The sequence below is a fragment of the Puma concolor genome, chromosome E2 (genome assembly GCF_028749965.1).
Source record: "Puma concolor isolate L17-30 chromosome E2, mPumCon1.1.hap2, whole genome shotgun sequence".
Taxonomy (NCBI): Eukaryota; Metazoa; Chordata; class Mammalia; order Carnivora; family Felidae; genus Puma; species Puma concolor.
Window position 1 is genome coordinate 7092363 of NC_141681.1, and position 12017 is coordinate 7104379.

Consider the following 12017-nt stretch of genomic DNA (forward strand, 5'->3'; position numbering starts at 1 on the left):
ACAGGGGGAAGAGGACCCAGCCCCAGAAGAGGGACAGGCTGAGCAGGTAAGCCCCTGCCCAGAGGCCCGCCAGGCAGACCACCTTCCTCCCCACCTGCCCCGGGCTCTTCTTGAGTTTGTAAAGAACTATTCCTCCCAGCGCTGCGGGGACAGCCAGGCAGAGCCATGCTGTCTCAGAGAAGGTGTTCATTCTCAGAAACGCCCTGCACCTTTGTCTGCTCAGGACCAGCGAGACGAGTGGGCAAAGGCTGGCTGGAGGCAGCCTGGGATATATGAACAGAGAGGCAAGGAGGGAGGGGGAGAAAGGAACCCCGGCACGCTTCGGATGAGCACGGATTAAGCACACTCACGCAGGCATGTATTTCCTGGTGGGTCATTGAAACCGGGGAGCCGATCCCTATAAATACCAGACCTCTTCCCATTCAGCAGCTCCCCCAACGCCACCTGACACATGGAAACAACACATGACACGTAGACGTACTCACCCACAACACACACACGTTTTTTTCTTTTCTGTGACCTCTGGAGAGATAACCAGGTGGATAATAATTGACAGAATTCAATCCAAACAGTGACTAACAAGACCTTTAGTTCACAGAAAAACTCTTCGCCGGCAGGAGCCAGTGGTGCGACTGTCAAATTCTTTTTCTGACTCGGGCGTGTGTGTGTGTGTGTGTGTGTGTGTGTGTGTGTGTGTGTGAACGCAGGCAACCAGAGAGGTCTGGAAGATCTGGAAGGGGAAGGCTGTCCTGAGTTGGCATTCCTGCCATCCATCTCCCATCTCCGACAGGCTGAAGTGTTGAATGGAGAGGAATATAAAATCCAGAGGAAGAGATTCTTGGCCGATGTGCTGGTCTTGCCAGAGGGGAGGCATGCCAGGCAGAGATAAGAGCAAGGCTAATACAACCACCACGGTCACTATCTATTGGTATTTATTTGTGCCAGGGGCCACGTTCCTTCGCCTACTTATCCATTCATTCTTCACTGAGATCCTTTCCTCTGCCGAGCTCTGCTCTAGGCATTGGGACTAGGCAGTCGGTACCCTCAATCTCTTGGAATGTAATCTCCTTGCGAGGTAGATTCTGGTTTTGTAGTGGTTTTACAAGAGAGGACACTGAGGCATAGAAGGTCAAGAGACTTGCTCAAGATCACAAAGTGGGGGCATCAGGCAGCTAGTTCCAGCGGCTCTGAGCCCCTCTACTGCCTGCTTTAGGCAAAATATAAAAGGCAATCAGTATATTATGTACTGGTCCCTCCCTGTTTTAGCCTTGTTTGAACCTCATAAAAACACTTCAGGGTGGGTATTACCATCCTCATTTGCAAAGAGGAAAATTGCAGCCGGGAGAGATACTTTCCTTTTATAAGGGCAATGGTACCTGACCGCACCATGACTCACTGGCTCAAGAGCCAGCTCTCTGGAACCCTGACACCCTACCAACCACCAGTAACGATGCCAACAGCCCCAGAGGGTGCCACCACTGGGTTGGGCTTGGGGCGTGTCTTCTGTGTGCTCGACACCTGGCTGGGAGGCCGGAATTCTGATAAAGACTGGGTGTTGGCATATCCGGAGGGATAAGAAAATATCTCACTTGGGGGGTCAGATTACCTGTTTTCAAATCTCACCTGAGCCCTGGCACTTAATACGTAGAGTCGGGTGGGTGACTCCACCCCGATAGACCCCTTCTCAGCTGTAAAATAATAAAAATACCGAGGTAAAGGCACTTAGCTCATCCTGCCTGGCACACCAGAAGGAACCCCAGAAATGCTGGCGATTCGTGCTTTTTATCAAGAAAGGAAGAACTTCAGGAGTAGGATAAAGTGCCCAGGGGAATATATACTCGTCCCCAACTATGGCTGAATATAGCATGTGCTGAGGGGCCAGGAGGAGGACAAGGACTCCAGTCACGGGTGACGTGGGGGAGGCTGGAGGAGTCTATCTTGTATGGAGGTAGAGAGAATTTGGGACAGGGAGTTGGGGAAATTGTCTCTGATCTCAGATGAGCCTTGCTCATCTGCCCTCAGCCCGCCCAGTTGCGAAGGCAGCGCTCCTGGGCTCAGAGCTATCTCCAGACACAAGGGGACCAGGTGGGAAGCAATGACTTGTGGACCTTATCGTAGAGTGGAACTGGGTGGGGTGGTGACAAAGCCCTTACAGGGGTCTTATGTGGGGCAACGGCACCTCCTGTCTGCCCTCCCAGCCACTCAGACACCTGAGGTGGGGAGACGTTGCTGGCTCCAGGCCAGGAAGCAGTGGGGTGAGGATCTGAATTCCTTGGCTGGACCTGAGATCTCCTTCTTTCCACACACCCAGCTCCCTTCCGTCAGCCATGTGCACATCCCAGGTGCGGGCGCCTCCCCGGGCCTCGTGGTCTCACCAGCCCAGGAGGATTCAGTCAGGATAGCTGTGATGTCAGATAGCTTTCTAGGTGAGGGTGAAGGATTGGTTTTGGCTCTTGGCTGGGGCCCTTGGCTCTTTCTCAATGGCTCCCACACTGGGGCTGGGACTGAGCACCCTGGTGGGTTTCCAGGTATGTGCACGCCCACCAGAGATGAAGCAAATCTTCTCTGGGTAGCAGCCCCCAAGGCTTCTCAGCTGCTCAGTCCTGGGGCTCCGTAGGGGCAGGCCAAAGCTGCCATGACATGGAACTCTAGGTAAGGATGTTCCTTGCCCTCCGACAGGGCAGGGGGTACACATATTAGGAGGGTGAGTCGTAAAGCCTCATGGAACTGAGTTCACATCCTGACTCAGTTACTTCCTAGCCTTTCCATGAGGCTCTGTTTCCTCTTCTAAAGAAAGGGAACCCAGCCCCAGGGTTGTTTTTAAAAGTGAACAACATGAATCTTGCATTGCACGTGGCACTAATAGCCACTCTTCTCTTTGTTGGGCGCACTCGCAGCCTCTTAGCCCTTTACACCTGGGCAGGAGGAGAGGTTCCTGCCAGCCTTCTCCTCACTCATTTATTTCTCCATCCAGTTCGCCACACAGCACGTCCCCTTGCCATCCATCTGACACGTGTTTAAATGTCACTTCTTACCTCCCAGCCTGAGTATCTTCCATCACCACCATATTCACCCCTTACCTGCAGTTAGCTCCATTCATAATTCTGAACCCAGATTGTTTATTTTTAAAATTGTTCTGTCTCAGGGGCGCCTGGGTGTCTCAGTCGGCTAAGCGTCTGACTTCGGCTCAGGTCATGATCTCACAGTCCGTGAGTTCGAGCTTCGTGCCGGGCTCTGTGCTGACAGCTCAGAGCCTGGAGCCTGTTTCAGATTCTGTGTCTCCTGCTCTTTGCCCCTCCCTCACTCACACTTCCCCCTCTCTCTCTCTCTCTCTCTCTCTCCCTTTCTGTCTCTCAAAAATAAATAAACATTAAAAAAAATTTTTTTTAATTGTTCTGTCTCCCCCGATAGACCATGAATGAACTTCATGAGGGCATGAACCTCATCTGGTTTTTGGGTTTTATTCCCTGTGCACTAAATGCCTAGCCTAGTGCCTGTCCCTTTGCATGTACTTTATTTACATTCATTGAAAGAATAAGGAAAGAGCAAAGCTCTACAGAGTGCCTTCTGGGTGGCACATTCTGTACCGGCCATGGAGGAATTCAGCAGTGAGTAATATGGATCCAGTTCCTGACCTTGGCATATAGCTGCTGCAGAAGCCGTGACTAGTGGGGCTGGATGGTGGGGGGAAAGGAAGGATTTTAGCCAACTGGGAACACAGAGGACCACAGGGTCCTAGTCCAACAGAGGGCTGTTCTGCCTCTGAATGAGGACTTCCTCCATCTGGCTGAGCTGATTTGTATCTCCTTTTTGTCCCCCTCATTTTGTTTTAGAGCTGTCCTTGAGGCCATCCTTGCTTGGAAGTGTCCCCCCCCCTCTTTTTTTTTTTTTTTTTTTTTTTTGCAAGTTTATCCTTAGCTTTCCTAGGGGAAGGAGGCATTTGGATCAAGTTATGTTCTTGCTGGGGCGCCTGGGTGGCTCAGTCGGTTAAGCGTCCGACTTCAGCTCAGGTCATGATCTCACAGTGCGTGGGTTCAAGCCCCGCATGGGGGTCTATGCTGACAGCTCAGAGCCTGGAGCCTGCTTCCTATTCTGTGTCTCCTTCTCTCTCTGCCCCTCCCCTGCTCATGCTGTCTCTGTCTCTCAAAAATAAATAAATATTAAAAAAATTTTTTTTAAGTTATATTCTTGCTAATGATGCCAACAGGTCAATGTGCTGCTTCCTTCTACCGACAGAGATGCCTTTTGGAAGGCACCTTCTGAAGACAAGATATCTTACCCAAAAGAGAGGATTTCCCACCCTGGGCCAAAGCAAACAAACAAACAGAAACATTGCTGAGAATCCTAAAATGAACACTTTCTTAGAATCCATGGTTCTTGAGTATAGAAGGGAATGTGAAGAAGTAACTTCCCATTGGACTCTGTAACATCTCCACTAAGTGGTCATCTTGTCCACTGTCAGCACACCTCTGATGACGGGCACAGCAAAGCCTTTGAAGTCTGACTATCCAGTTCTCCTCAGGGCACCCATGTGGTTCAGTCGGTTAAGTGTCTGACTCTGGATTTCGGCTCAGGTCATGGTCTCTCGGTTCGTGGGTTCGAGCCCTGCATGGGGCTCTGTGCTGACAAGTGTGGAGGCTGCTTGGGATTCTCTCTCTCCCTCTCTCTGACCCTCCCCCACTCATGTTGTCCCTTTCTCAAAATAAACGAATACACTTAAAAAGAAAAAAAAAAAAAAGAAAGTTCTCCTCTAGACCGAGCTTGACTGTGGTACTTGTCCTTTCTTTGTCACTTGGAGTCACATAGACCACATCTAGTTCCTGCTTCTTTCAACTATTTGAAGATTGCTTTCTTCCTTCTCCAAGTTGATAGCCCTCATTTCTCTTAACTGCACCTTATACACAGCAGAATATGGTGCAACGTGCCTGAGGCAGCCACATTGTTCAGAGTTCAAACATTTAAAAAATCATGTTGTTGCAATAGCTGAAGAACATGTCGTTTTGGTGAATGTAACCAGGGTGGTCTTGCTGGTAACCCAAGTTTTGTTGTGATTCTTACACTTTTAGATGATAAGTAATGTTCTAAGTGTGGATTTGGAATTGTACAAATATATATCTCATTCTCCGTCTCATACTGTCAGAGGGTAAAACACCAGGAGAAGACAACCCGAAGTTGGGACTAGATCAAGTTGTTCTGTTATTGACATGTGTGGGGAGAAGACGTCTAAACTGCACAGTTATCATTAATTCCAAATAGGTCTATATCTTATTTATTTTATAGGATTACAGGGCACCTAAGTTCTTCTAATTTCTGTACATGGATGTTTTTTTAAACCATTGTTCTTTCTAAACTATATGCTATACTATATATACATATTTTTTTAATGTTTATTTTTTTGAGAGAGAGAGAAAGAGAGAGAGAGATGGGGGGGTGGGGGGAGAAGATCCAAAGCAGGCTCTGTGCTGACATCAGAGAGCTCGATGCAGGGCTCAAACTCACAAACCATGAGATCATGACCCACGCTAAAGTCAGACACTTAACCAACTGAGCCAACCAGGCACCCGAGGCTATGCTATGTTTTTAAGTATGTCTGAGCTGCATCCCCCATGTTTGATATGTATTATTTGCATTATTGTTCAGTGGAAAATGTTTTATTTATTTACTTTACTTTTAAAAAATTATAATTCAAGTTAGTTGACTGAAAAATATTTTATAATTTCCACTAGGATTTGTTCTTTGTTACATGGGTTATTTAGAATTGTATTTAATAATTTCATATGGGAAATTTTAGTGATATATTATTGCACTTTCTAGCTTCATTTTACTCAAGTTGAAAAACACATTATGTGTGATTTCAGTCCTTTGAAATATCTTGAGTCTTACTCTATGGCCCATCACACAGTTGATTTCTATAAATGTTCACATGTGCTTAGAAAGAATGTATATTCTGTGGTTGGTTCCACTGTTCCATGCATATCAGTTAGGTCTTTCCCACCTCTCTGATTTCAATTGTTCTGTATTCTTACCTTTCAGATATGTCTTTTCAAAGCAACATGTACTAGGCACTTTTTTTTTCTCTTCCAGTATAACAATCTTTGTCTTTTAAGTAAACAACTTAGTTCCTTTACATTTAATATAAGTATTGATATGTTTAGCTTGAAATCTTTCGTTTTACTGTTTGCCTTTTGTTAGTCCCTTCTATTCTACATTACCTTTCTTCTACTTTCTAGGCTTCCTTTGAATTAATCATTCTTTGTTATTTTTCCATGCTCCCCCTTCATTACCTTGACAGTTGTGCACTCTTTGTGATGCTTTTAACAGTTACTTAAATGACTTCTCACAGACCAACGTGACTTGTTATCTTTGCTTTCTTGGTATATACCTCATGCCAGGACCTTTGAACACTTGTACACCGCTCCCCACCATCTGGATGTATATGGTATAGTTGTCGTAATCCCACAGGATGTTTTTATATTTGTTTTATAGAGTCAACATTCATTTATATTGTCCAACAAAGAAGTTACTCTTTTGCAGCTTCTCATTCCTTCCCATATCTCCACGCTTGCCCCTGAGATCACTTTTCTTTAGTATAGGTGCTAGTGATGAAATCTTTGTTTTTGTTTTTCTGAAAATGTTTTCATTATCCATTTTTGAAGGATGTTTTCACTTCAAGAACATAGAATTTCAGGTTATCAGCTGTTTTCTAGCAGTATTTTGATGGCTTTGAGGAGATAGGTGTTATATTTTATCTGGCTTTATTGGATAAGCTCTCAGCAAGAGAGTTGATCCTGTTTATCTTATCAGCCATTAACAGAAGCAAAGTTCCTAAGTCTTTTTTTTTTTTTTTCAACGTTTATTTATTTTGGGGACAGAGAGAGACAGAGCATGAACGGGGGAGGGGCAGAGAGAGAGGGAGACACAGAATCGGAAACAGGCTCCAGGCTCCGAGCCATCAGCCCAGAGCCTGACGCGGGGCTCGAACTCACGGACCGCGAGATAGTGACCTGGCTGAAGTCGGACGCTTAACCGACTGAGCCACCCAGGCGCCCCCCTAAGTCTTTTTTAAACCATCTGGTAAGGCTCAACTCTCCCTAGGCCTGTAAGATATTTTATTTGTATCAAAATGGAAACCCTGTTATATTTGATGTTATTAAGATTGGGTCCACTACTCCCTCCTCCTAGCAACACATCATGGAAGAATCTAAGTGAACCTTCTCATAGGTTTATAAGTGTAAAAGCAAGGCATTTCATAAGATATTCATTCATTCACCACATATTTACGGTGTTCTTACTATGTGCCAGGTGCTGTTCAAGGGACTGAGAATACAACAGTCAGTAAAATGACTTGGTTCCTGCCCTCAGAGAGGAACCTAAATTCTATTTAGGGAGCAGACCAGTAAATAGACAATTACAATATAGCTATCAGAGACATACCTCAGGAAACCTTCTTTCAAGTTGATATTAATCATCTGACATTTCTGTATCTTGCCAACAATAATATCAAAAGTGACCTTGTGAAATCCAAAATCAGTGTGTTTATTCATTCCACCAATCAGTAGAGGAATTCTAATATGAAATATTTATTTATTGATCAGTCATGTTAGGTCCCAGCAACTGTTGATTCCTCTTCTAAGATTACCCAAACCATTCTTTTTCATAAGACCCGCGATGAGAATTAGTTCCCCTCTCTTCCATGGTTTTCAGAAGACATTTTCTTTCTCTTTTTGAAAAAGACAAACTTTGGGAGCATAGGGCTTGCAGAGCTCAGAACTGCTTCTCGGAGTAATTAATCCATGAATATGCCTATGACATCGAAGGTGTTTGTAAATAAAATCCAAGTCTGAATTTTAGCATTATAGAGAAAGTTATCCTACCTATAAGTTTAGAAGTTTTTATGTTGCAAAACTCTTCCTGTGTAATCTTCTTAGAAATCTTTCATGTGATTCTTGCCGGTAATTTCCTGGGACTGTAACTAAATAATTGGACTGCAACTAAATAATAAAACTGCCTAGATCAGTATTTCCCAACTTTTGTGCTTCATAGATCTGTGCAATCTTTTCAAAAGGTGAGGGGTAGACATTGAATCTCCACTATTTAAGTTTGCCAAGTGAAAATGCATTTAAAAATCAACTATCAACGGGAGTGCGTGGGTGGCTCAGTTGGTTAGGCGTCCAACTTCGGCTCAAGTCATGATCTCACAGTTCGTGGGTTCGAGCCCCACATGGGGCTCTGTGCTGACAGCTCAGAGCCTGGAGCCTGCTTCAGATTCTGTGTCTCCCTTGCTCTCTGCCCCTCCCCCACTCACGCTCTGTCTCTCTCTGTCTCAAAAATAAATAAAACATTAAAAAAGCTTTTTTAATAAAAAAAATCAACTATCAACGGTCCACAAAAGAAAAGATATTTTAACACTAAAGAAAAGTAGACAGTGTCAGAATAAAATGTGGTCTCTTATACTGAATAAATTAAACTTTATGAGAAACTTCTTATATTGTCCTCATTTTTCAGAGAGCCCCCCAGAATGGTAAAAGTTTTGTCACTAATTGGCAGCAAGCAATGGACTGTCATTTGGGAACCAAAGTGAGAAAGGTATAGGGCCCTGCTCTCAAGACAATAGAACTTCACACTCATGAGACTTAAGGAAGAAGTTAGAGATTCTGTCAACAGGAAGTGGTGTGCTAAATCCTGATATTTTGATCTCTGATCTTGTTCTTGGGTTCATTTCTTTCTCTTCTTAGCACTAACCACAGCAAAGAGCAGAATGGCGTCAAGAATGAAAGAGTGAAACCCACACACATTAACATACACTCATTAACCAATTGTCCTTGCCTCCCAGACATTGTGTATCAAAACAATAACATTAGTAAAGAGCCAGCTTGAAAGATCCCTGAGTTCTGACTTAACCACTTATTTACCGACAAGGGGTCTCCACCTAATACAGCTCTACTTCTCAGAGATACATTAAGGAATCAGCATGTATAAAAATCTTTCTGCCCGTGTATCCAGATCTCTCTCCCTTCACCTTTTCCCTTAAACGTCTTGAAGTGAATCTATAGCCTCTGTCTCTGTCCTCACTTCCTTTCCACCCTCTTGGGAAGGACCAGAGTATGAAAATTCTACCCTGAATAGAGAAGAGAATAATGGCATGAATGCCCCACTCTCAATGGCTGAATGAATGTTTTGCCAGCTTCTTCCTGCAGCAGAAGGAAGGCCACGAATCTCCTTCCATGTCTGTCAGCCAAGCCCGAGCAATCATTCCATCAAGGCACTGATGGTAACATGACTTCTGAAAGCAATTATTTTTTTTTTAAGTTTATTGATTATTTTTGAGAGAGAGTGAGAGCACGAGTGGAGGAGGGGCAGAGAGGGAAGGAGAGAGATACTCCCACACAGGCTCTGTGCTGACAGCTGGGCTCAATCTCATGAACCGGGAGATCATGACCTGAGCCGAAATCAAGAGTCAGACATTTAACCGACAGCCACCCAGGTGTCCCTGGGTGCAATTCTTAAATGTGGTCTAGAGATGGTAACCACTTTTCACTGGTCCCTGGTGACCTGATGGTCATCATTAAGTGCAATCTACTGATCTTCATAAGCTGAATTCACACAATTTAAAGGATTACCTTCAGAGACTATATAGCTTTCCTCTCTTTTTGGCATTAAAATATCTTTTGGTGAATGAAACGGTGGTGATAGGATATCACAGGCTAGTTGTTGCTTCTGTTTTGATGCCCTTACGTGGCAAAATTAAAAGCTGGCAAGCCTACATGTCTCCCCAAGTTTTGGTGTGAAATCTTCCCAGTGTTCAAAATTCAAAAACCTAGGAGTCTCACTAACAGACAATACGGTAGCTTTGAGTGAGCTAAGTTCTGAAATGCAGCTCTGCTATTTATTTGACTGTGTGAACTGCCCTCTCTGCTCTGAGCCACAGTCTTGCACCAACAGTGGGATAATAATTTGTACCTCATATTGGTTATAAAGCTAATATATGTAAAAGGCCTGGCATATCAGAGTTTTCAATGGCAGCCATTATCACAAGGATCTTCTTGGTGTCAACAAAAACTCCTTTCTTTCAGTTTCTGTCCCTTCCTTCTAGGGACTTACAAATTGAGAAGAAGTGGATGAAAGCAACCAATGTACAGTTTGGCATGGCTTCCCTCATATAGTCAAGGCTCCCAGGCTGGAAGTTCACAGAAGAAAACATACTTGCATCTGTATCTCCAGAAGGGAGATTAAATCTAGGATGAGTCTATTAGAAAGACAACATTTCAAAATTTGGGAGCACAGCTGAATACCAAAAGTAAATTACACCATAAGCCAGATGTTCCAGGAACTTCTTTTCCATTTTTTTTCTCCTTTTGCCTGAAGGGAAAGTTTGAGTTCATAAAAAAAACAATGAGCAGAAATTGCTATTGCAAAATTGTTCATGGTTATTTAAAATGAGCCCATTTGAAAATAATCAAAGATGTGCATGATGATTTATAGAGGAAGTTGTTCATTTCAGTGTTATTTATCATATGTAAAGCATAGAAGCATCCTAAATGGCTAACCATAAAGGATTTGTTATATAAATTACAGTACTTTCTTTTTTTTTTTTTTTTTTTTTTTTTTACAGTACTTTCATTTGATGGACTGCTATATGGCCATTAAAAATCATGTTGTAGGGGTGCCTGGGTGGCTCTGTCGGTTGAGCCTCCGACTTCGGCTCAGGTCATGATCTCACAGTTTGTGGGTTTGAGCCCCGCATCGGGATCTGTGCTGACAGCTCAGAGCCCAGAGCCTGTTTCAGATTCTGTGTCTCCTTCTCTCTCTGTCCCTCCCCCGCTCATCCTTTGTCTCACTCTGTTTCTCAAAAATAAATAAATGTAAAAAAAAAATTTTTTTAAATCATGTTGTTGAAGAATATTTAATGACTTGGGGAAATGTTTGCAATATTTCTTGAGAAAGGAGAGCAGCTTACAAAGTAGAATATATAGTATGATCATATTTTGTGTCCTGATAACCCAGGTATCAGCTAGAACTTTCCAAACGTTGGGATCCAGATAATATTGGCTCAAATTCCGTATCCCACGGCCTTGCCTAGGTTTCTTCCAGATCCTAGGGACCTACCCTTCCAGAATTTTTTCTGTGTCTTGTCAGTCACTGCCTCTCTCAACCTTTCTGGATTCATTGTGAAATTCAACTTCTCTTTTCTGTTTGCAAAACAAAATGTATAGCAGTGAAGTCAACTGTAGTGAAGTTCTTCCTAGTTTTAAAGACCTGGGAGTTGGGCCTGAGAGAGAAGGAGGGGCAGAGGAATCATGTACGTCACTGTAGTGGGGTGAATAGTGGCTCCAAAAAGATATGTCTACGTCTTAGCGCCATGCACCTGTGAATGTGACATTATTTGGGAAAAAAGCATCTTTGCCAGTGTAATCAAGTTAAGGATCTTTATTTGTTCCTTATTTTTTTATTTTTTTATGGTGAAAAATTTATATTTAGATTTTACCAGCTGGACTCAGTCTACATGATCCCATCTTGGTTGGCATGTCCAAAGCATCATAGTCAGGAGCCAGTTGAACATATGCCTTTTTTTCTTTCCATTGGGCCTGATCAGCGTGTTGACGTTGGCCATGTCAATGTCACAGAGCTTCTGCACAGCCTGTCTAATCTGGGATTTATTGGTCTTGACACCCACAATGAACACAAGTGTGTTGTTGTCTTCTATCTTCTTCATGGCTGACTCGGGAGTCGGGGGGAACTTGATGATGGCCTAGTGGTGAGCTTGTTTCTCCTGGGGAGCTCTTTTGAGGATATTTGGGCTGTCTTCAGAGACACAATGTCTTGTACTGTCAGAGTGTGGGTGACCTGCAGATCTACTTTTTTGTGTGACTCTGGACGCCTTTCAGCACTGCTTACGTGGCCTTCAAAGCCTCAGCTTTGGCTTCGGCTTTGGGAGGGGCAGGGTCTTCCTTCTTCACTTTCGGTGAAGTTAAGGATCTTTAGATTAGATCATTCTGGATCAGGTGGACCCTAAATCC

The 12017-nt window shown here is 43.9% G+C and overlaps 2 protein-coding genes and 1 pseudogene across 2 annotated transcripts in view; 1 reads left to right on the plus strand and 2 right to left on the minus strand.

Annotated features, from left to right (window-relative positions):
- The window catches only part of HSD17B2 (hydroxysteroid 17-beta dehydrogenase 2), a 91831-nt gene extending 91378 nt beyond the window's left edge, over positions 1–453 (minus strand). Inside the window, exon 1 of the mRNA XM_086688822.1 lies at positions 351–453. Within this exon, the coding sequence (XP_086544948.1) occupies positions 351–453 (103 nt within the window). The remainder of the gene's footprint in view (positions 1–350) is intronic.
- SDR42E1 (short chain dehydrogenase/reductase family 42E, member 1) overlaps positions 1–12017 on the plus strand; it is a 25612-nt gene continuing 13595 nt past the window's right edge. The window contains exon 1 of the mRNA XM_086688819.1: positions 1–46. The gene's annotated coding sequence lies outside the window, so the exon portion shown is untranslated. The remainder of the gene's footprint in view (positions 47–12017) is intronic.
- The window catches only part of LOC147573340 (large ribosomal subunit protein uL23 pseudogene), a 1486-nt pseudogene continuing 943 nt past the window's right edge, over positions 11475–12017 (minus strand).